The sequence below is a fragment of the Mustela lutreola genome, chromosome 12 (assembly GCF_030435805.1).
Source record: "Mustela lutreola isolate mMusLut2 chromosome 12, mMusLut2.pri, whole genome shotgun sequence".
Classification (NCBI taxonomy): domain Eukaryota; kingdom Metazoa; phylum Chordata; class Mammalia; order Carnivora; family Mustelidae; genus Mustela; species Mustela lutreola.
Window position 1 is genome coordinate 78,963,544 of NC_081301.1, and position 25,275 is coordinate 78,988,818.

The following is a 25,275-nucleotide window of genomic DNA, read 5'->3' on the forward strand; positions in this document are numbered from 1 at the left end:
ATGAAGAAATGAAACTTTTTCTGTGCTAAGAACATGTAGAGATATTAAGAATTTACAGTGACATCTAAGCCCAGGGAAGAGCAGGCTTGGGGGTGGGGCAGTGTTACAAATGCTTTCTTACCTGGTGGATCTCTTCTGATTGAGTAACCTCATATTTTCCTGGGTCTGCCTTTCTGCATCCAGCCTTGGATGCCCCCGGGCACTTAGTGGGTATTTCTTATCTGTGGTCTCTGGCAGTCTAGCTGTTGTATTGTCCTACAGACTGGCGAGTGGATAAAGGGCAAATGAGTAATGTGATAAGATGCAATAATTAATAGTAACTAATGAATCTTCAGGGATATAATAAGCAAATAATGCCAAGTTCAGCTGACCATTAGGGAAACCTAGTTTCAAGAGTTGGAGGTGTAGGGGTATGTCTGACTGCCAAGGCTCTATCCTGAATGTGAGGTGTGAGGCAGATAGGTTGGGGTGGGGAGAGCTATGAGCTGTTGTTATGGTCTTGAAGGTGCAGAGGACCATTAACTCCGACCTAGCTCCTTATAGTTTTGTGTGTGTGTGTGAATAATGCAATTAGACACAAAGTTGAAGGCTTCTCTGAATGATAAGACTGGTGTCATGCTTATTAGAGCCAAAATACTCAGGGGCTTGGCTTGTGAGCACCTTGGATTTCTTTGTATTCACAGCTGTGTTAAGCTAGGACATGATGTGCTCAGGGACAATGACAGTGGGCGCGGCAGCAAAGTTGTGAGAGTCACATAGGAGAGTGAGTCTCTGGATCAGAGTTTAAGTTTGAGGGGAGCCATGTAATGTGAGAAAGATCAAGTTAGTATGAGAAGGGGAAAATGGAGTTCACCGTTATCTCTGGGATCTGGGCTATACATCTTACTTCCTTTGTTTTAATCCATTAATTAGTATGAGAGGGCTTCCTGTCCTCATTGTGGAGGAAAGTAATACTCCCTGAGGCATTGCTTCTCAAAGCATCTATGATGACCAGTTTTTCTCCAATGCGACCAAGATCGGTACTCTTATAACAGACAATACAGATGAATAGGAGAAGAAAGATATACAGTGTAAGTCCGAGGTTTGGGGGTGTGTGTGTGTGTGTGTGTGTGTGTGAGGTTTTGTGTTTGTTTTACGGGGGAGGTTGTTTTATTTTGTTTTTTAGATTTTACTTATTTGAGAGAGAGTGGGAGCGCATGCAGAGAAAGATGGAGAAAGAACATGAGCTGGGTCAGGGGCGGACAAAGGGAAAGCAGGCTCCCCACTGAGCAGGGAGCCCGATGTGGAGCCTGATCCCAGGACCCTGGGATCATGACCTGAGCCGAAGGCAGACGCTTACCCAGCTGAGCCACCCAGGCGTCCTGACCCAGTTTCTTATTACAAGAGTCAGCTGTCATAAGTTGGCTCTGTCAAGTTGCTGTATAACCGTTTTCAACACATCGCTTCTCGGCCTTTTGGCTAAGATCAAGTGTAACCGTTTTCAACACTTCTGTCCCTGAGTGAGCTGATCTCCATGTGGATGGTAGCAAATGTTTGCAGACCACACTTTGAATTGCTTTGGTCTGAGACACTTAAGAGAAATGGTGACAAACCGACATGGCCAGGGTAAGGGTGAGTGAGGTGTGGTAAAGGTTTGCAAATGTCAGCCTCTGACAAATACCAATCAAAGTAATATTTGGGTAGGGCGACAGCTAGTTACTATGGACATTTGAGCAAGAACTATGTGTCAGGCTTTGTGCTAGACGCTGAGCAGGCTCCAGGAAAGAGAATGTTCATCTTCCCCACCTTCTGGGGGCCTGCGGATGTGGAAACATTACAAGTGCTGGAGTATGTTTCTGAGGCGCTGTGAAGGCAGAGCAGCGGGTGGCAGGCAAATCTGTAAGGAGTGATGACGGTTAGGATGGGAAGGGCTTCCTCGGGGTGAGGAGGAGACACTGAAAGCTAAGCATGCGCAGAAGGAACAAGCCCAAAGAGCAGAGAGGGCAGAAGCGGTGGACCATTGCAGGTAGAGGGGACAGCCTGCCACATGGTCCCAGTACAGGGGAGCTTGAGGGATTCCTGTGCACATGGAAGAGTTCCTTCCGGTCAGTAGAGCCAGGAGAGTTCCAGTGAGGCTGGAAGGATCTCGAGAGGGCCTCTAATGTAAGTGCTCATCTGTGGTTTAAGTTTCCCACGCTCACCTCACCATGCAGCTGCGTGCCTCTGCCCAAGCATGTCTGCTGATGGGGCCTTGCTGGTGCCTGGAACACCTTGTAACGTCCTGTGACACTTTGCACGCCTTGGCCTTGAGTTACTATCATGTGCACATGTCCGATTTCTACCTGCCTCTTCCCTTTGGGAACTGAAGCATGTGAAGGCCCTCTGTCCCCTTGAGCACAAATACCCAGTAAACAAATATCTGGTGCATTGAGGAGGTGGGAGATGAGTCCGGGATTGTGCAAGACTGTGACTCATCCTTTCCAAAGGAGATTCACATTTTTGCATTTTAGAGTTCAGCACTGCTGATTTGTAAGAGGTCACCCCAACTGTGTTTTCCAAACCCTCGAGGCGAGATTTAATTGGTATTGTTTGCTCAGCTTCTCTTGAACTCACTTTTAGTTTTAGGAAATGTGTTCCCCTGAGCCTTGTGGAGATCCTGGTAAGAGAAATTCTGAAGTTTAGTTAGGTCAACATCTCTTTGCTGTGCCTCACTCCGCCCTTCCCCACCCCAAGACGGCGTTTGGGCCCCGAAGTACCACTTTCCTTTTCATCCATGCTTGGAGGCTGTGCCCTTCCTGCCTCGAGTAGTAGCACCTAGAGGTCAGTAATAACTCAGACTAATAATAGTTTGGCTTAAGATCCAGCTTCGTTCCAGGTTCCTTCACCCTGTGTTTTAATGCTAGACATGTAATTGAGAAATCTTACACCCACTCGTTTACTGTTTAAATAAATCTTTAAAGTGCCTTTTTGGAGTTGGATCCTAAAGAGAAAAGAAAATCTTAAGTACATATGGGGTAAGATTGCCTCTTAGGAAAACATGTTTTGCAGCAGTGAAGAGCGGCCATTCTGGCTTCTAGCCAAGAAGACATTTCCGTGGTCAACCCCTGCCCCCACTCCCCATCCCATTTTCCAGTCCTGATCTTGCTTCTGGTTCCTCTGTTGACCATGTCTAGAATCCACAGTTGGCTTATTTAGTGGATTTGAAACTTAATTCAGCCCTCTTTTCACTGGTGTTGGTATTTGGGTGTTTTTAGTCTATTAAGCGCCCAAAGTAACATGCTTGTTTTATGTCTCATGATCACATATGGGTTTGGGTTTAATTTCTGTTTTTCTACTCTTTGATCTTCTGGGAATGTGTAGCTGATTTCTTGAGACTATATTGCAATGGAAGGCCCTTTATTTTGCTGTGAGTTATGTTTAGCTACTAGAGAGTTGACCTCCCTGTACATCTCTCTGTCCTTCTTCCCCTTCTCAGAAACCCCTTTCTGTTTATCAGATGTAAGTGTGCTTTGCTTCTTTCTTGCTCACATAATGTTTGTTTGCCTGTACTGGTTGGTTCTTTTGCTAGAATTTTCAAATTGAGCTTTAAAAGGGCTGTATTTTAAACTTTCCTTTGTTTTACTTTTTATCCAGGAATCTCTCCGGTTTTAATCTTTGTCCTGCATGGGGGCCTTGTTGCTGCCCAGCATAAGCCTTTATTTTTTTTAAAGGTTTTATTTATGAGAGAGAGAGCACGAGTAGGGGCAGAGGGAGCCTGACATGGGACTCGATCCTAGGACCCCAGATCATGACCTGACCCAGAGGCAGACACAACCAACTGAGTCACCCAGGTGCCCCACAGGTTTTCAGACATTTAGTTGGTAGAGGAAGTAGGGCCTAGAATTCAGAATCATAAATACTAACTTTGCTAGAGAACCTCCTAGAATATCAACTAGACCATCTCCTGTTTTCTCTGGAGAATTTTCTGGAGTAATTTTCTTTTAAAGTCCATTTTAAAAGGTTCTGCATTTGCCTTTTCAAAAAATGGGAATAGTCAGGTGTACGTTAAAGTCATGAATAAGAAAAACACAGAGACTCCCGTCTTAATGCTTTAAGTTCTCGCCTTATAATCTAATTGTTACTAAAGCCCTACATTCACGTAGATATGCTATCTTCCAAATAGGGTCAGAATTTTGTGCCCCAATCTGTATATTTGCTGTTTGGAAAAATGCCGGGATACCAAACTGGAAAAATCCTGTGTTTTATAGATGTTATGAGTTAGATATGCAGACCTGAAGAAATGTTAAAGGTAAAGTTATGTCGGCAGTGAAGGAGATTTTACCATAAATAGAGGAATTGTATTCCCAAGGACCTATTTTCTTTTGCTGAAATCTTAGAATAATATGACTCTGATTTCCTTGCAACCTCACACCCCAGTCCCCCGCCACCACCTTCATTATACTAGTTCTTGAAGCAAAGAGTATCCTCCACAATCATAAATTACATTCTTCTCATCTACCTTAGGATGACCCTGATGCCCCAGGCCTCAAAGCCTCTGGGGCCAGGACTCTCTAATGAAGTGCCCTGATGACATTGACACGAGAAGATTTCTCTTGTGTAGGCTACCTGTCTTCATCCTGATGGGCACGTGTTTTCCCTCTCGAGAAGATGATAATGCCCAGTGTAGTGCCAGTGGGAAGCTAGGGTGAAGATCAAGAGCTCTACTTTTGTGGCAGGCCTGCCCTTGATGCCCTGAACTTGAATCATGGGCCTTCCACTTACTAGCCAAGTGGGCCAGTGACCCTCCCCTGCGCTGCTGCTGCTTCTCTCCAAATAATAAGAGATTAAGAGCTACCTCCTGACACGAGAACCAGAGGTTGAATCTATGTTGTGTGTCGTGCTTTTCTCAAAGTACTTTCTTATGCAGCTTCATTTACACCACACCTCCGCAGTCGTGTTTAGTGGGCAAGTTTTCTAAGGGCATGTTGTAAATATAGGGATGGGGCACAAGTAAGTTACCTATGCCCCCACATCTTATTAGTTACTAGCTGAACCTCTAATCTGGGTCTCCTCACTTTTTTTTTTTTTTTTAACTCTTTGGTATGCTTTTAAGCTGCCAGCACAGGGTCACGCTTTTCTGCCTGTGACCTGTGGAAGCTTCTGGAAGGGTCCCATGTCCATTGGGCTCTGCTGACTTGGGGAAGGGCCATGGATTTCACTCCATCACTGTGGTTGCTTTCACTGCCTTTTGTTTTGGTCCAAATAGGCTCTCTAGGGACCAGTTTCCCCCCTTGGGAATGTTGGTACTGTCTCTTTGTGACATTTGATAGGACAACTGGAAATTTCTTGGGGATAGTTGGCTGGCACAACCCAGGTGGTTAGAGGACCCTCTACTTTCTTGCAGCTTACTCTCCTTGCCAGAGTGACCTTCTGTGCCTCTATTTCTAAGTGAGTAGGGTACGATGATGAGGTGTTGAGATTCAGGTACTGAGTGCCAGCCACCTGGCGAAGTCAGCCCACCTTTCTCTGAAAACTCTGCTGTGGCAAGACACCGAATGAGAAGTGTAAACACGTGCAGCCATCCACAGCGTGATACGTGCCATAGCCGAGACTTACAGGAAGAGCCAGCGCCCTGGAAAAGAATTGTCCCTCCTGGGGAGGTTGTGGCAGACTGAGAAGGAGAACAAGTGACAAGCACTAAGGAGGGAGGCGGTGCTATTCCAGGCCAGAGGGAACAGTTTGTGCACAACTTGGGAGACGTGACAGCGTGTGGTATTTTAGGGGACTGGCCCGTCATCCCATGTGGCAGGGAGTTTCGGATGCAGGACGGTCACATGAACTGAGGCCTAGCCATATCGTGAAGGACTTGGCGAGCCCCGAAGAGCACGTGAGGGTTTCTGACATGATTGGATTTTTGATACTTGTTAAGACAGCACGAGCTTCCCCATCGAGAGTGCCAAGTCCACAGGCGGCGGGGTCTTGGCTGCAGCCATGATCTCCGGGGCCATGGTTCTTCATCACCATTTACTGGATCCCACTGCTGCTGTTCCTGTCTATTTCCAGCAAACCGACGACTCTGTAAACACCTGTTTTCCGTTGGCCACAGAGCACAGCATAGTTTTATTAGCACCAGTCTGCTAGGAAGAAAAACAACCTGCTTCTCCAAAGCGTAGTCTTGTTTTCTAGCTTGCCGCTGTCCCCAAGAGGCTTCCTGGGGTGGAGGGGGCTGCTGGGGACTCCTTCCTTTGAATTTCTTCACCTCTGCTGTGTGCCCAATAAAGAAAGTGTCCTCAGCTCCAAAAGAGTTTGATTTCATTTAGTTTTTACATCTGTGCTGTCCAGGGGGCTTTATTCTTTTCAGTTCTCCAACCAGATTTCGGAATTTGGTCCTGATCAGCGGGCACTCGTGCAGAAAGCTGGGTTGGGTCAGGGGCTGAGTTCTCCAAGACTTTTCTTGGGTGCAGGTGGGTGGCCCCAGCAGTGTTGCCCCAATGAGGGTGCGAGGAACTCACCCTTCTGCCTCACAGTTTGCCACGGTCCTAGCTACGTGTCCTCTTCTCCTCTTTGCCAAGGGCTGTCTCTCTACTCTCGCCCGTCAGGATCTATGGATTTCCTTTGCCTTGTCATTGCCACAGGCTTTCCTGATGCAGACGCCGGCACCTTCCTCCCTTTCTGCATTCCTGGTCCCCACACTCGCCCACTGGTTGATAAGAGAGCCCTTGATTCAGCATACCCTCACATTACTCTTTTTAAATCATGTGTGTTTGATACCGATGCTCGCATTCTCTGAAGGCCCTGTAGGTGTGGAGCATGGTGTTCAGTGTTTAATGGTTTTGCAGCTCTTTTCACCCTTAGAGCAACTCCTGCATCCCTCATACTTGGTTATATGTCTGTCTTGTGGATCAGGAATGGACATGCTAATAGGCTGCAGATAGGCCAGGAAGGATGGCCATAGTGAGGCCAGCGTGCCAGGCATCTCCCGTCCATTTAACACCTGAGTCTGGGCTCTGACCAGGCCATGGACCTCGTCTACTTAATCATCAGTCAGGAGCCCTCTCAACTTTTTCTTGAGCAAACAAATTTCAGCTTTTAAAATTGAGATAGACATACGGAAAAGTGTGTGAATCGTGTATATAGCTAAGTGTTTCACTGTAGAAGCCCCTCTTGGGTCCTCTCCAGTAGCTGATGGGAACCACCCCCCTCTGGCTTAACATCACAGATGAATTCTGCCCATGTTTGAAATTCTATAAATCCAGTCATTCCATATGCATTCTTCAGTGGCCGGCCTCTTTCTGAATTTAGGCTTGGGAGATATTTATAAATCCTCGCTCCGTGTTTATAAATTCCCCTTCCTGGTTGATTTTACTTTTCCTAGCTCTTCAATAAGTAGAGGATCTCCTGTTTCCTTCTGGGATGTCTGTAACGTCGTTATGATATGCCATCAGTGGGGCCTTTGCTCAATGATATGCTTGTACTTCCTGTAGGTATATAACTAATTCCAGACTCTCGTCGGCTCCCTTGGTTTTTCCTTCCAGTTGATCCCTCTTTGAGACCCATCAGCCCTTTGTGTCGTTCTGGTTTGTTCATTTGATTAGGCTCTCCAGCACCGCAGGCGGCACCAGCTTCCTGTGAGGCCCCCTGTGACTGATGTATTAACATCCATGTGCATTTCCCCGGGGACCCAGAAATGTTCCCAGCTTCTGGCAGCAGTTCACTGCACTGTGAATCAATTTTAAATTGCCTCGGTATGATGATCACAGACCTCCTGTGTGTTTAAAGGAGACACCTGGGAGAGAGACGAGTGTCTTCCAAAAATGGGTGTACAGCTCTCTGTCTACACTTTGTGCATCTGTTTTAATCTGGAACGCTGAACTCCATAAAAAGAGGGGTTCCAAGTGATACAAGGTAAAATTTTCTTCCCCTAAAACTCCAGAATTGCTAAAAGGGTGCCTGATGGGGAGTTTGCCTATCTGGAGGCGCCCACCTTGATTTATATAAGGCCGATGGAGGAACGGACCTTCACATGTGCCATTATTCTCACACAGAGAGCTTTAATAGGCAAGTTCTCTCCCCACATCAGGCACTGTTCTAACCAAATACATTCCATTTGATTGTTTCATGAAAACGCTCTGGTCATTTCTCCAGCTTTACCTAGTTCTTTAAGTTCTTTGTCATTTTCAGACCCAGCTTAGGGGGTCACATAATTGCTACTGGACCTTGAAGAATTCTTCTAGAACATGAATAGAGTTAAACTCCAGTTCTTATGGTGGTCCCGTCTTCAAGGGCCATCCAGTGCTATTTGATTCCAGCTCTGAATATCCCATAATAAATGGCATAGGTTCTGTGAACTCCAGTGCACATGTATTAAAATCATGTGGGCTTGAGATGTTACTAAGGACTCCAAAGGGTACTGTTGCATAAAAAACAGGGGACTCAGTGGCTTGTTTTCTTGTAAAGGCTTTGACCTATAGTTGTTCTATATGCATATTTATTTTCTAGGACATTCTATAGGGTTCCCAGTATGTGCTCAATTATCCAATTAAGAGTAATGTTAAGGAATTGGTCCAGCTAACCACATAATATTAGTTGCTGGAACCAGTTTGTCAGGAAATAACATAAAATATTTAAGATCGTGTCTTGGTTTGGGGAAGGGGAAGTTCTCTCTCAAGCCTTTATGTATTTGATATTTTCCTTTCATAGAGCAAAAATAATAGCATATATTTTCTTCTCAAGCTTAGGGAAGTACATAGGTTTTATGTGCAAGCAGGTTGGAAACCTGATATCCTGTGTCAGTTTTCTGTTTTGTGCATGCTAAGTTATTTTACAAAATTTGAGTTAGCATTAAAATGAATGAGTTCTGTGTTAATACCCATAGTCTTCAGATCTGTAAAGGGACTGCAAGGTGCCAATGACAAGTTCCAGAAAGGGCCCAGACTTATCCCAGAGGTCACAGGAAGGAGGAAACTCTACATAGTTCATTTGTTATGTAAGCAGACCTATAGAAAAGGCTTCATGTTGAACTACTAAAATGCCTAGTGATGCTTCAGAGAAGAATAAAATGAAAGCAGTGCTCTTCAAAATCCATAAATCCATCTGTTTGGATGTTGGGGGTAGATATTAGCACTTCTATATCTTTCACCCTCTAAAGTATCTTTTCTTTGTGCATGTTTTATAATGTGTGTGATATATTAGTGCTTGGAGTTTAAATCATTAGATTTTAAGGCAGAAAATATGCTTTAAGATTTCGGGGTAGAAACAAGAATGTTGGGCGCCTGGGTGGCTCAGTGGGTTAAGCTGCTGCCTTCGGCTCAGGTCATGATCTCAGGGTCCTGGGATCGAGTCCCGCATCGGGCTCTCTGCTCAGCAGGGAGCCTGCTTGCCTCTCTCTCTCTCTCTCTCTCTCTCTCTCTGCCTGCCTCTCTGTCTACTTGTAATCTCTCTCTGTCAAATAAATAAATAAATAAAATCTTAAAAAAAAAAAAAAAAAAAAAAGAAACAAGAATGTTCTAGGATTAGGTTTGTTCGTATTGAACAGGGGAGGAAAACAAGATCTTAAAGTAACATTAAAAGTTTATTTCTCTCTCCCGTAAAAGATACCGGCTGTCGGCAGCCCAGGGCAGGTATCACAGCCCCATAGTGTCACCAGGGCCTCTGCATCCTATCTTTGGGTTCTACTTCCTTCAGCAATTGATTCCCAACTTCAGAGTCAGCTGTGGCCCCCAAGGGCTGGTGGAGCTCTCATTACCTTGCTCACAGTTAACAGCAGTAGGAAGAAGTGAGAAGAGAAGGTAGGCAGGAACCCCAGTGCACCCCCTTAAAATTCTTTTTCTTTTAATTAATAAACTTTACTTTTTAGAGCAGTTCTGTGTTCGTAGCAAAATTGAGCCAGAAGTACAGAGAGCTTCTACATCCCCCAGAGCCACTTTCTGGGAAGTTATGAGCTTAATGCCACCCCGCAGCTCATGTATGTTGAGCCTTGTACGTCTCAGTGGTGAGAATGTGGTAAAGCTGGGGAGAGAAGCAAAGAGTAGCTTTGCTGCCTTAGATGAAGTGGGTTCGTGGCCAAGGGAGATATGGAGATTGTCAAGGAGAAAAGTTGAAATCTATCACCAACCTATTTGATATCGGAGAATCTTTTATTATTTTCTCTTGATTATGCCAAAGAGAATAAATTCAAGCCTGAAACTGGTGCATTTAGAAAACTGCTTTTGTTTGTCTGTGTTGAAATACACTGTTTACTATGTGAGTTCTTAAGGGCTTCTTAAGGAATTCTTAAGGGCTTCGTTCTGAAGCATAAAAAATAATCATTTAAAATTATGCTAGGAAATCATACAATTTCACAAGGTACATGGAGGGAGGTATTTTATGTTAATTTGGAAGCGTAGTTAGCATTTTATATGTGATTGGAAGGAATGCCTTATGGAATGGTTAGGCACAATTGAAAAATAATTAAATATTTAAAAAATAAAGTTCAATGTACCTGTCCTTTGGTACTCTCTAGACTTCTGTCACGTATTTTAAATTTGCTCCTTTGGTAAATACTTCAGCTTCTATTGATTCCAAGAAAATCCTCAGGAAAATTGTTCCCTTCTTTGTCCTCCTCATAGATGCTGCTGAGCTAATGGCCAACTGCTTTATGATAAATGTTTTCTCTGTCTCCTCTCCTGTCTTTCTCTCCAACCGTCCCCTTTCCAAAAGTGCATACTCCTTCCACGTCACCGCAGACGGCCAGATGCAGCCTGTCCCTTTCCCCCCCGACGCCCTCATCGGACCCGGAATCCCCCGGCACGCGCGCCAGATCAACACCCTGAACCACGGGGAGGTGGTGTGCGCGGTGACCATCAGCAACCCCACGAGACACGTGTACACGGGCGGCAAGGGCTGCGTCAAGGTCTGGGACATCAGCCACCCCGGCAACAAGAGCCCCGTCTCTCAGCTCGACTGTCTGGTGAGCGAACAGGAACTGGCGCACGAGGGTAATGTCTCCCTGGAGACTAAATAAGGAAATGGCTGTTTGGGCCTGGGTTTTATTCCCATTATGAGGAAATGGAAGCCCTTTCTGTTTCCTGCGTTAGCTGTGTAGCCCCCCCCCCCCGCCACCACCCCTCTCCCTGAAATGTTGAAGGCTTCATTTGTTGCTCTTTGGGTGGTTAAATCCCAGAGTTGGGGGACTTCTTTTAAAAAATATTTTACAGTAGTTTACAGAAGCTGTCCTTGTTTGAGTGTGTATTCAAAAGGGGGTTTCCCATTTAATGCATGCAAGCACAGCGAGGCCTGGACTCTGAGCCCTGCAATCCACTCAGCTTTTAATTTCCCTGCAGCCTTCGGATAAATATTGAATAGTAAACATTTGATAACATGGCATAAAAAAAGTATTCTGAACAGGGTCTGTGTTTTCAGGGAGACCTGGGAGGGCTGGCTGGGTTTTATTACCTTAGCTTCAGGAAAGGTTAACAGATCACGGTGCCAGAAAACGGGGTGGCTGCCAGCAAAATGGGAATGCTGAGAAAGCTTTCCCGGAGCACTCTACTTCATCAGCCTGCTCCCAGGGTAGGAGAATACGGCTTTGCATTTTTCAGGATCACAGAACATGTTGGGACATGTTCTGATCTCTATAAACTGTGAGCCCAGATTTTACAGCCCATGTACCACTGGCCTTAAACAGAATCAGGGCCACCTCACCCCCGATACGGAGCCTGCCCACACTCTGCTGTGGCAGCGGGTGTGGTTTACCCACTGCCTGCCCAGCCACTGCCGAGGATTCTGGAGCCAGAGGTTTCAAAAAGAAGAACAGCAATGTTCTTTGAAATACAACAGCTTTTTTTCTCTAGTAGTTATTGATTTGCTTTTTAATCAGATAACTTTAAAAGATCTCCATTAATGTAATTTCAGCATGTTTCAACATAGGCCGACATTCTATAATCGTAAGACTATTTTGTGACCCTCCTCACCTTTGTTGAAATTTACGTGCTTAAAGTTTTTTCTCATCTTTGAATAATAGGCCATGGCCAAAGCATAGGGAAAACTTCAGTTCTATTTGGGTTGAAGGATAGCAATTATTTCTTTAAGGGAGGGGAGGGTCATTTTAGGTCCCACCTTTCTCTTTCTTTCTCTTTATGGGGCTGGACAGAGGGAGAAGGAACAAGTCTTCAGCAGGCTCCATGCCCAGCAACGGGGCCCGATGCCAGGGCTTGATCCCACAACCCTGAGATCGTGACCTGAGCCGAAATCAAGAGTCAGACACTTAACTGACCGAGCAACCCACATGCCCCTCCCACCTTCCTTTTTAAATATGTGCTGGTTTTGATAGAGAGATGCCCTCTTTTATCAATTTCTTTGCACCGAGAGGCTTGAATATGGCAGCAGCCGTGTTACCCCTTGAGGAAGCAGCTCTGTTAAAGTCCTAAGAAGGATCCCGTGACTAATGAAGAGTCAGCACAAGCCTTAGGTAGAGATTCAAAAGTAATGAAAACCAGAACGTAGGCAGCAGGTCTGCGTTTTCCAAATAGTGAATAAGGGAGGGTGATGAGGTCAGAGATTTATAAACTAGCTTTGAAAAGTGGTTTCTTCACAGAGAAGTGTGTGCACACACCCCTCGCATCTGCTGATCGTTTCGATTCTTTCTACTCAGCAGGAAACTGGATGTCAGGAAAAGTTCCATCTAAGTGTTTGCCCATGAGCGAGCCTTGGAGTTTGTTTTGTTGACTGTTTCAAAGGGGAAAGTTACAACTGGATCTCAGTCTTTGCTACAGAACTCTTGCCCTGCTGGTGTCTGTGAAATACCACTTTTCCAAGTCAAAAATCAAGATAGCAGCTAGAGAGCATGGTATTGTTATTGCTTGATCATGCATCATAGCAATGGAGCTATGTTTATTTCACAGAACAGGGATAACTACATCCGTTCCTGCAAATTGCTCCCTGACGGTTGTACCCTCATCGTGGGAGGGGAGGCCAGCACTCTGTCCATCTGGGACCTAGCGGCTCCGACCCCACGCATCAAGGCAGAGCTGACGTCCTCGGCCCCCGCGTGCTATGCCCTGGCCATCAGCCCCGACTCCAAGGTCTGCTTCTCGTGCTGCAGTGACGGTAACATCGCCGTCTGGGACCTGCACAACCAGACGCTGGTGAGGTGAGCATCTCTGGTTTTCTATGGTGGGGGTTCCCTCCTTGGGTACCTGGGCCTGAAGGCCTCCTGCTTCTCAGGCTTCACACAGGCCCTCAGCGCATGGGAAGAGCCTCCTGTGTGCTGGTCTTAGAGCGCTAGGTATTGGGAGTGTGAAGACAAAACTGATGCTGCCCTCTGGGGGGTTTACAGCCTTGCTGCCATGCTCGGTATCCTCCACACTTTCTATTACCTCTCTAACATCCCCATTCTCTAGCCACTTACAGATGCTAGACTTATTCAAAAAATATTCCTGACTTTTGCCAAGGGGCAGCAAACATACCATGGATTACATGGTGGTACAGAGGGTCCTGGATACTAGGTGCTTTTGGCTTTGGCTAGAACCTTGTTGGGGTAACAGGAACAGAGTGATAAAGGATAACAGAAAATCCACAAAGGGACATTAGAAGAGGAGATTCCAGAAGTGCCTGGATGGCTCAAGATGCCTTCAGCTTAGGTCATGATCTCAGGGTTCTGTGATCAGGCCGAGAGTCTGGCTCCCTGCTCAGTGGGAACCCTGCTGCCTCCTCTCCCTCTGCCTGCTGCTCCCCCTGCTTGTGAGTGCATGCTTTCTGTCAAATAAGTGATTTTTTTATTTTAAGAGGGAGATGCTGTGAACTTCACCCACAAAATTGTTTTATTTTTTTTATTTTATTTTTTTTTTTTTAAAGATTTTATTTATTTATTTGACAGACAGAGATCACAAGCAGGCAGAGAGGCAGGCAGAGAGAGAGAGAGAGGAGGAAGCAGGCTCCCTGCCGAGCAGAGAGCCCGATGCGGGACTCGATCCCAGGACCCTGAGATCATGACCTGAGCCGAAGGCAGCGGCTTAACCCACTGAGCCACCCAGGCGCCCCACAAAATTGTTTTAAAGTATGCATGTTTCTCACTTACTAAAACAGTGCTGTCCAGGTGTTGTTCCAACCAGGAATGAGCCTGCCTTCCTGTAGTCTGTCCTCTTAACTGTGGTGACAGCCACAGTCCTGCCACCTATGTGTCTCTCCTTGGTTCTGACCAGCTCCTTCCCTCTGTTGAAGTCAGAGTCCACACCAGAGATGCTATAGAACAGTCTTTACAAAGGGAAGCACTAGTTAAACATCCCAGGTAAACCTGGCTTGTGTTCAACCTTTTCGTTCCCTATTTTCTTTGCTCAGTAATGCTCTTTGTTTATGGTGGATGATTTAGCAGGGCTCCTTTGATGCTTTGGGTAGGCTGGTGGATGATTTAGCAGGGCTCCTTTGATGCTTTGGGTTCCTGTGCCGGAGCGAAGGGATGGATTTTCGAAGTCATAGCAGCTTAGTCTCCCTCCAAACCTTCTCCATAGGAATCCAGTCAGTGTCACCAAGTCAGGCTCTGTCCCTGCGTGTGGCTGATGCTGTTGCTGTTGTTTTCTCTAGTCATGCTCTGGGCAGCTCAGAATGAGCAGAATGGACACAAGTAGATAGAGCAGACAGTCCCTTCAAACTTTTAGCCTAGCCAGTGTTTGCTGTTTGTTTGTTTTTACTTTTCTTTTTTCTTTAAAAAACAAAAAAATTACTCAATAAATAGCACTTTCAAAATTTTTATTCTAAGGGATTTTCAAATATTAATCCTTTTAATCCTTATAACATCTGCACTGCTGTTATCCCAATTTTATAGGTAAGGAACCCGAGGCAGAGAAAGGTTAAGTCTGCCTGCCTGGCTCACACAGTCAGGTGCCGGGGAGACAAGATGCCGCGCAGCCATGCTGTTCTCATGTCTGTGCTCTGAATTCCTGCTCTCTTTCAGCCCCCGGGAGTAAACACCTGCTAGATATAATGGGGTAGTGCTTTACGAATTTCTTGCTCACTTTGGGTTGGCCATGTGTGGCTAACAGCTGCTCTGTGTGAGAGGGTGTCATAGAGTCTGCTGAATATCTCGGTATCGACAGAGACCAAGCACGGTCAGCACCTCCCTTCTAGGAACCTGAGAGTAGCACCAAGATTTGTGGACGGAGGTTGGAGGAGCACCCACCAGGCGGCTCAAGTCTGTAAAGAAAACCATTTTTAGTCAAGGAGTAAAAGTTTGAGGAAAGGAATAGTAGAACTTTCAAAAGATGGGTCTGGGACTTCAGTAGTCCTGTGTGACTTGTGAGGAGTCTTGGAGGAAAGTGGGGCTGGTTGGGGTATGTGTGCATGGGATGGGGTGGGAACAGTCAGGTGCGTAAGGGGGAGAGGACTAAGACGGACATTCAGAATAATTTTTAGAGGAATAGTTTTTGAAGCAATAGTTGTCATCTTGTCTCAGAATTCATGACAAGTGCTGCTTTTGTCTTGTCTTCCACGCTCTTCAAATTCTAAGCTCAGTTTAAAAGTTTGGAGTTCTGTGGGAACAATAAAGTGAGGGGAACTTAGAGGAAGAACAGACCTAGAAACTTCGGGCGTTGAAATTCCCGAGCCATTCTCATGCATCCCCTCTGGTTCACTGTAGTGATTGGGCCTGTTCTGGTCACGTCCCTGCTGGCTCCCTCTTGGCAATCAAAACTGGGTCTGGATCCACAGATCACCAACCTTGCGGTGGTTCACCTTAGCCTCTCCCTCAGCAAACCACCCGCCTTTGGCCTGGCAGAGCATCTGTGCTCTGCAAACCTCTGTTGGTTAATTGGTTTTGGTAGTGTTGCTTGACTAAAGCACCAGAGTTCCCTTGAAGAGAACAACCTTGTGCTCCACTTCAAGGCAGGGTCCCTGCTGAGGTGCCCATGGGTCAGCCTCAGCAATTAGCTTTGTCTCATGCTGGCCCTTGAGTCAGGAGGCCAACATGACCCTTTGTCTCTGGGAGTCCAGATTTCCTAATACAGGACTGTTTCTAATCCAGAAAGCAAGGTTGAGTAAATATGTGAGCTCATGCTTTGTTGCCGTGTAGGTCATCACCCTATGGATTTACTCATGGAAAAGTAAGTGCTTCTGGACCCCGAGCTCCTAATGTTGTGATGTAGGCCTACATCTTTCTTTACACAATATACTCAGGATTCTGTGTGTTTGTCTTTTTTTTTGTTGTTTTTTTTTTTTTTTTCCTTTAACACTCAAACACTTTTCCAGACCTGGGAGGAATTTTCCCTTCCAGACGATTTGTAAGAAGAGCTATAAGAGCATATTTAAGTTCTCCCATGTGATGACCTACAATGGCATTCCACATCTTTAGCACTTGGACCACGAAAAAAGAAAAGGAAAATCTGCAGGTGCTGTTTCCTCCTCAGGGGAAGGTTAGTGTGATCTTGCACATCAGCAGACACTGAAGAGATGACACACACACACTGAGTCCAAAACTAACAACACAACAGTGTTTACCTTGAGCTCTGGCAGGAAATCATTATTCAGTCTGGTTTGTTTTATCAGGCAATTCCAGGGCCACACAGACGGGGCCAGCTGTATTGACATTTCTAACGACGGCACCAAGCTCTGGACGGGCGGCCTGGACAACACGGTCAGGTCCTGGGACCTACGCGAGGGGCGGCAGCTGCAGCAGCACGACTTCACCTCACAGGTGACGAGCTCTCCCCACCCTACCCCCACCCTGGGAATCTCTGAGCTGGTCTGCTTCTCCCTCCCTTTATACCCCACCATAGTAAGAAAAAGGCACCAGTCGTGACTTTGAGATGCCGATTTAAAACAAACAAAAACAACCCCCACGGACAGACAGGCAACATCCCTGAAATGTTTAGAGTGGTTTCTAAAACCCTATCGGTTAAGACCTGTTACTTTTATTTATGGACGAGTTCACCAAAGGAACTAGTCCAGTGAAGAACCTGTGGTTTGACCTGTTGGAACATATTCCCACCGTCCAATGTGGGGGTGAGAGAGGATTATTTGATTCACATATAAAAAGACAGCTTGAAAAATAGGCAGGGTTATCACAAGGAGTCGAGAAAAATCACAACAGCTCTGAAAGTTAATTCATTTCCCTTGCATCGGGGAGCTTAAAAAAATGCAGTCGTATCTCTGTGGATGCCCATTTTATTATGCATCCCTGGGAAAAGGGACTCGTGGCTGACTAGATTGATGGAGGTTTGAAATGATATGAAATGGCAACTTCGTGGGTTGTGGGGATGAGTTAGATGGTGAGCGTCTGAATCTAGACTTGTTTGGGGAAAGACAGTTCCATTTTAAGTGTTTTCTGTGGGTGGAATTGTTCTTTTGATCATTACTTGTGTACAGCTACGCATATTACTAAATTTCATGTCCCTGTTAATCTTTTGTGGAGTTTCTTAGAGTCTTACTCATTCCAGCCCTTTTCCCAGTATGAGTTAGGGTACTGTTTACAGTCTGCCTTAAAAAAAAAAAAAAAAAAAATTTATGGAACATTTCAAGTGTACACGAGTACAGAGACTGTCATTGCATATATCGAAGTACAGAGAAGTGTCCAATAAAGCCCACTTGCCCATCACCCAGCTTTACAGTTGTGAACCCATGACCTGTCTCCCGTATCATTCCTGCCCCCAAACACTGGATTGTTTTAAAGTAAACCCCAGACATACGTCATCTCATCACAAGCATTTCAGTTAGTATCTGCAGAAGACAAGGATCACATTAAAACATACATATACACACAAATGCCATATTATTATTATTATTATTATTATTTTAATTTTTATTTATTTATTTGACAGAGATCGCAAGTAGGCAGAGAGGCAGGCAGAGAGAGAGAGGAGGAAGCAGGCTCCCTGGCAAGCAGAGAGCCCGATGTGGGCTCGATCCCAGGACCCCGGGATCATGACCTGAGCTGAAGGCAGAGGCTTTAACCCACTGAGCCACCCAGGTGCCCCACAAATGTCATATTATTAAGAATAATTTCTTGGGGCACCTGGCTGGCTCAGTTGGTAGAGCATGTGGGTCTTGATCTCAGAGTCATGAGTTTGAGCCCACATTGGGGGTAGAGATGACTTAAATAAGTAAACTTCAAAAAGTATTAAAAGAATAATTTCATCACATGTGATGTATGTATTCCAAGCTTTCTGTTTGTTTTCATAAAGGTGTTTAACACTTGGCTGGTCTGTGTTGGGTCTCTTATCCTGTGGACTTTACTGCAATCCAGAGTTTGCGGATTACATCCCCCTCTTCTTGCTGTTTTACCCGTTTCTTGTTGCCATTTCACTTCTCGGTTTATTGGGCAAAATCACCAGCAAGCCTGTTCTGCTTCCTACAGATCTTCTCCCTTGGATACTGCCCAACTGGGGAGTGGCTGGCCGTGGGCATGGAGAGTAGCAATGTGGAAGTTCTTCACGTGAATAAGCCTGACAAGTACCAGCTGCATCTCCATGAGAGCTGTGTGCTGTCCCTAAAATTTGCTTATTGTGGTGAGTTGAGCTGAAAGGAAACTGGAGGACGCCAATGGCCGCAATGGAAAATACTTCTAAAAAAAAAAATACAGTAGAGATCACGTCTGGAAAAAATGTTCTCTGAGCAGCTGGATGCAATAATTCTGCTGTCTTAATATGTCCCTCAGAGCATCGTGATGTCCGTTTCAGCCTGTTTTCCTAATGTGAGAAAAGTCAGCAGGGGATACAGTTGCCTAATACAAGATTTTGACACAGATTTATTTTTTTTTCTTAAGCGCAGAGGTGGAGGGCACTTAGTTACCACTCTGTAGGGGGGCAAGGTTTTTAGAAGCCTGGGGCAGCCATGTTGGAAGTCGTTATGGACTGAGCAGGATAGGGAACTAGGATCAGAGAAGGGCATATTCCGCTTGCCCCACAATGTTACTCTGCAGTGAAGATGAAGAGAGAAGTTCATGTGGAGTCAAATATTTATCCTCGAGATGGATGGAGGGATGAGTAGCTGTTAGTCACTGAGCACATTCTGTGTGCCATATATCATGTCTGGCATTTTTCTTAAGTTTGTTGTTTAATCCTTCCTAGTCCCATTTCATTGTGAGGAAACGGACTACAAGGTCAGCAGCTTTATCGATTCACTATTTGAGGACCCACTGTGTGCTGGATGTGATCCTGTCTGAAGTGTATCCGGTGGCTTGTGGGGCTGACATGGTCCCTGCCACTGCTTAGACAAAACCCAAGACCACAGATGGTTCACAGTGGAGCCTGGATTTAAAACCTGCTCTCTCTACTCCCATCCTAGCCAAGTGCTTAGACATAATAGTTCGTGATTAGAAATGCTCTGAGTTTGATGAAGTCCAGGTTGCTAAGGAGGGATTTTAATCTTGTTTACCTCCATGTTCCTTTGCGAACTCTAGGTAAATGGTTTGTGAGTACTGGCAAAGACAACCTTCTCAATGCATGGCGGACCCCCTACGGAGCTAGTATATTCCAGGTAAGTAGATCAGCGCTCCTTGCCCAGAATGACCGTTTGATTGGGGCATTCTCCAGGACTCCAGAAGTGAAGGCACCTCAGGGAGGAGCAGGGGCCCTGAGCATCTCTGTTCCCATTAAAACTGCGCCCATTGTTTTCTCTTCCAGTCCAAAGAGTCCTCGTCCGTGCTTAGCTGTGACATCTCTGTGGATGATAAGTACATAGTCACTGGCTCAGGGGACAAGAAGGCTACAGTCTATGAAGTCATCTACTGAAAACATGATGTGGTATAACATTTATAGTTGAATCGGGCCAAAATGTTTTGAGAATTTGTAGAAATAGAAAAGTTGTAACTTTAAAAGGAAAAAGAAAGCCACGAAAACCTGTTTCCAAACCTTGACATGAAACTACTTTGAGTCTACAGAGAGGAGGCGACGAGTCTATCAGCTGAAGGTCACCTATCTACCTAGACCAAACGGAGCACTGAGGCAGAGTGGACAGAGGGGCCAAGGGGTGTAGGCAGAGCCTGTTCCTGTCTGTCTGTGTGATCTGCCGAGATTACCTTCCTGTTCCTTGCGGTTCCCCTCACATTCTGTGCTTCGTAGAGCAGTGCTGTCTCCAATGAACTTGTTTCCTGGTTTTGCATCTTGTGAAATGTTTTTTTGTATTTTTGTTGAAGGTTAAACATTTGTATAAATTGTAAATATATTTGGTTTATTACAGTAAAGGCTTTAGTACCAATAAGTGGTTTTCCTTTTCCTTCTCTGTTGTTTTTATCAAAGCTTTGGGATCACTCATGTGGGTTTTGTAAGCAGAGTCCACACATTTGCAGAGGAATTTGAAGCAGGCCCTTCTGAATTTGCAAATAGATTTGGTTGTGGACTCGCACTGCATTGGAACCTAATCAACACCTCTAAGTTAGTGGGAACTCAAGACTAGGAATAGTCAGTACTTGAAGGTTTACTAATGACACTTTCATTTGGGAAGCTAAAATAACTTCATCAAGATTCGTGTTTTTTTAAAGATCTCCTGTGATTGGAGGTCACAAATTAAAGCTCTGCTTTTTCTTGGTGTTTCACTGGGAGACAGAATATTCTCTTCTCCAGGAGAGTCCAGCATCTTCAAATCTTTATTGTCTCCCTTGGCAAGCATCACTTCTCAAGACATGTGGGTGACTTGTGTTCAGTGTTAAGATAGATGATGTTCACAAAGCTGTGGAATTCATTAACCTGTAAAAAAAAAAAAAAGGTGAGATGCCAACTGGTTTTGTCTCATTAATACTTAATCTATTATAAGAGTTGACCTGAGCCAGTCACGCCCAGCACTGAGCCCCATTCTTCTCATTAAGGTGTTCCCCGGAGCTTCTTGCCATTGTGATCTCTCATTAGTCCAGTCTTCCTCTTGGCGGACAAGCTTGTATTAATTTGATTAGATGAAACCCATAACCCTGGGCTTTTAATAAGTTGACCATGCCTGTTTCAAGGCTATATGGCTCATTTCTTCTTATACCTATTATTAACTGCTATATTTTAGAAAAGAATGGTTAATATTTTTAAACCAGGCTTCCTGGCTATTTAAAAATAGCACCTAAGGAATTTTTAATGTTCTTGTTTTCTTAGGATCCAGCAAGTTGTTGGCAGTTTGTCTTAATATTTTTCATTTGTTATCCAGACCTCCTCGTTTTTATACATTTAACATTATTTTGTTTGCTTTTTGCCAAAATAATATTTGTTTATGAAGAGAGTTGTTAAGTATTTTCTCTTCTCATTAAGTGAATCGCAAAGCCCTTATTACTAAGGCTGATTTCTCTCTCATTCCTTCCTTGTATAATGAAGTACATTTCTCTACAACAGATTCTGATGGCTTATTAATATAGTATTTATCTTTTCTGTTGTCTCTCTTTTCCTGCCTGCCTTCCTTAATTTCTGTACAAGGAGGAGAGAAGTTACATTGCTAGAACAGAGACCTACCAGTAAAGTGCTTAGAGACCACAGGCGTCTGTATCTCCCCAGAGAGCCAGGCCAGCGGTGTAGCTCTGTGTTTCCATCTTTGGCTTTCCTTGCCCCCACTTCCAGCCAGCAGTGGGGAAAATCCAAGGAAATGGATGTCCTTATCAGCAGGTGACTTAAGAATCTGGTCATTATTTCTACTGACTAGGACTTGGTCACGTGGGAGACTGGGAAGTAGGGTTTCTTGCTTGCTGTGAAGCTGTATGTCCATCAAGAAGAGGGGGGCACATTTGAAAGGGCTCTGGGTTAAAGAAGTAGTCCCGTTTTCTGTTGGTGCATTTTTTTTCCTTATGTGCTTTCTTGTTTCCCAACCTTCTGATACTCTTTCTCTAGTGAGAGTTTTGAAGGTCTAGACCTTACAGTTCATCAGTTATCTTGAATCTGATGAAACCACTCCTGTTTGCTAGTGTGGTCCTGGAAGAGGCATTCTAGAGCTAGTCCTACTCCTCTGCTGAGGGTGTTTGGAATCTTGGGGAATTGCCAAGACAATTGCTTCCCTACTCATAAAATGGGAATGAGACAGTAGTCATGCCTGCTTCTCTGAGTCTTGGGGATCAGAAACAGGTATGGGAAGCAGGACTGAGTGGCAACTGTCTCACAATTGGAAGATATGAGCGGGAGAGTGATTTCTTCCTAAACTGAAATTAGGAGTCACACACCTGTCCCCAAGTGAGCCTGGAATCATGGCCTGGAATCATGGGGTTCTTGAAATCCTGGTAAGCCAAATACACCATGCCTTGATATGGATTACAAATTCAGATTCAACCAAATATTGATTGCCTGTATATGCCAAGAGCCATGCCAGGTAGCTTAATCCATAAAAATGTTAGGATTGTCATTATCCCTAGATGTATTTAATCTTGGTTTTTTTGTTTGTTTGTTTGTTTGTTTGTTTGTTTAATATCACTTGTGGTCTTTGCACCTTGAATGTGGGTTTCTGCCATGTAGTTCTTCCATGGAACTGAAGTTCACTAGGTAAAAACTGAAATCCTAGTGAGATTAGGTTTGGAATGCCTTTTGGTAACTAGGTGTTTCTAGCACTTACAATAAGGACAAAATATTTCATCAATATGATAATTAACATTTTTTTTTAAAGTTTGTGCTATTTACCAGGTGGTAGGGAAGTGTTTGACATAAATTATAATCTTCATAGCAGTTGAGAGATGGGATTTTTGATGACCTAGTTTTTTTATTTTTTATTTTTTTAAGATTTCATTACTGGTCAGTAGCTGTTTTAAAGCCATAGAGCATTCATATAGGGATTTTAAAATTGGGATTTTAAAAATGGCATTTGTGCCATTTAAGATTGTGACTTTCCCAAATGAGTTTTCCAGCAAATCGGAGAGATCAAATTCTTACCTTCAGCATGCTGTTTCATGCCGTCAGGAGACTGCTGCCTCTTGCCATCAGCTTGAAATTGAGTGATGATGTTTCAAACCCTCCACTTTGCTCTAGATCCATGGATTTTTTTTCTCCTTGATATCTTCTCTTCAATCTTCGCTCAGCAACAAAATTGTCATATCACTATAGTCTCGGGCTTCCCAGAGCAAGAAGCTTGGGTAAGGGTTATTTTCTGCCCTGAGGAGTGTATCTCCAGGCAACCAAAGCTTTAGCTTCATATTTTGTCCTGGCATTTAAACAACTAAATACTTGTTAGTTGGGTTCATGTGTCTAGAAAAGTTGTTCTCAAACTTGAGTCTGCATCCAAATCACCATGAGGGACAGATTCAAATTTCTGAGTTTTTGAGGCAGTAGATCAGGGTGGGACCCACGAACTTGTATTTCTCTAAATTCCCATTTGATCGTGGGGCTGCAGGTCTGGAGACCACACTTTGAGAACTGCTAATCTAGTGTATTTATGTTCTCTGAAGACTGGGAGTCTCCCATCTTAGAAGCTTTGGGGGTAAGGATTAGAACTAAAATGACAATAAAACACAAGACATACTGTTTTGAGGTGGCTGTTTTTGTATTAGTCTTTGCTCCCAAAGCCACCTTTTGAAGCTGAATATTACAATACAACTAAATGTGAACTGAGTACTTGAAAAAGGTGCTTTTCCAAGCCTTTTTTTTTTCCAAACTTTTTTTCCAAAAAAGTTTTCCAACGCTGATAGAAGAGTCATATAACTCAGATTAAATTATGACTTTCACTTAGTCATAATTTAATCTGAGTTATATGACTCTTCTATCAGCGTTGGAAAATCTACCTTAAGGACCTAATGTAGTGAAAGCCTTGAGAATGCTTAATTGGAGTGGTGATGTATATAAAAGTGAGAGGGGCACCTGGGTGGCTCAGTGGGTTAAGGCTCTGCATAACTCAGGTAATGATCTCGGGGTCCTGGGATGGAGCCCTGCATAGGGCTCTCTGCTCGGCAGGGAGCCTGCTTCCCCTCTCTCTCTGCCTGTTGCTCTCCCTACGTGATCTCTCTCTCTGTCAAATAAGTAAATAAAATCTTAAAAAATAAAAAAAAGAAAGAAAACATTTTGAAAAAAAAAAGTGAGAAATTTTTTTTTTTCTGAAAACTGGATACTTTGTGTAAAACAATAAGGTGCTGACTTTATAGAATGTTTTTAATCTTTAGGATATCATATTAGATTCATTCAACCCACCAACATTTACTGAGGGTGTGATCTCTGCCCTTGGCAAGGTGGCCACCAGGCTGGTAGCTGAGGGGAAATTATTCCAGTGAGAGGGACCTGAGGAAGAAACTGCTGATGGTCACAGAGGGGGATTTGGGTGAGGCACTGCCCTAAGGAAACTCAACAGTAAAGGATTGACAGGCAGTTCTCACCAGTCTTGGATGTAAATTACTTATTTGGCGTTAGCTGCCTAGGACAACCCATTGTGCCATTAGAGCAAGGGTCTGGATAAACTGTTGTGGGCAAGACACTGGAAGCCCTTTCCAGATGTTTCTGCATATATTTCTTTTTAATTCATAAAAGTATATACTTCTGATTTCAATTTGGAAAATATAACAAGGTAAAAAGAGGAAAATAAACCCCATAATGGTATCTCTTAGAAACAATATTTTTGTAACAAATATGTTCAATATAATATAGGTGATTAATAATAATGAACATATGTTGAGTATTTCCCAGATATGAAATACTCAAGGATACTTGAGCACTTTGTATTATCTCACTTAATCTTCAAAAAGCCCAATGAGATAGTTATTGGGTTCATGTTCATTTACCAGATAAGGAAACAGGCATAGAGAGGCAGCAACTAGCTGGAGATCACACAGCTAATGGCTGGAGTCAGATTCCAATGCCTATTATCTTAATTTTGTTCTACTACCTTGTTCCTGTGGTTTTATAATATGTTTCTCACTTTCTTTTTCTTGTTTTCAGCTTGAAGTGTAACTGACAAAAAGAATTCTTAGATGTTTAAAATATATAATGTAATGATTTGATAGATGCATATATTATGGAAGGACTCCCCCCATCAAGCTAATGACTATATCCATCACCTCCAGTATATATTTTGGGGGGAGTAGTGAGAACACTTAAGTCCCACTGTCTCAGCAAATTTCTGTCATACACTATAGTGTTGTTATCCTCAGACCTTGTTCCTCTTAAAACGAAAAGTTTTATAAGCTTTTACCAACCTCTCCTTATTTCCTCAACTTCTCAGCTCCTGGCAATCACCAGTCTACTCTTTTTCTAGGAGTTCAACATTTTTTGTTTTTTATTGCACATACAGGTGATACCATGCAGTATTTGTCTTTCTCTGATTTAATTCACTTAGCATAGTGACCTCTAGGTTCATCCATGTTGTCGCAAATGGCAGCATTTCCTTCTTTTTAAAGGCTCAATATTCGTGTGTGTGTGTGTGTGTGTGTGTGTGTGTGTGTGTCTCCAATTTCCTTTATCCATTCATCCACTAATG

The 25,275-nt window shown here is 44.1% G+C and overlaps 1 protein-coding gene across 2 annotated transcripts in view; it reads left to right on the forward strand.

Annotated features, from left to right (window-relative positions):
* LOC131813184 (transducin-like enhancer protein 1) overlaps positions 1-20,124 on the forward strand; it is an 87,266-nt gene extending 67,142 nt beyond the window's left edge. For both annotated transcript variants that reach the window (XM_059143458.1, XM_059143459.1), the window contains exons 15-20: positions 10,657-10,906; positions 12,840-13,087; positions 16,474-16,621; positions 18,281-18,431; positions 19,325-19,401; positions 19,548-20,124. In XM_059143458.1, the coding sequence (XP_058999441.1) occupies positions 10,657-10,906; positions 12,840-13,087; positions 16,474-16,621; positions 18,281-18,431; positions 19,325-19,401; positions 19,548-19,655 (982 nt within the window). In that variant the 3' untranslated portion in view covers positions 19,656-20,124. The remainder of the gene's footprint in view (positions 1-10,656; positions 10,907-12,839; positions 13,088-16,473; positions 16,622-18,280; positions 18,432-19,324; positions 19,402-19,547) is intronic.
* Positions 20,125-25,275: the final 5,151 nt, after the last annotated feature.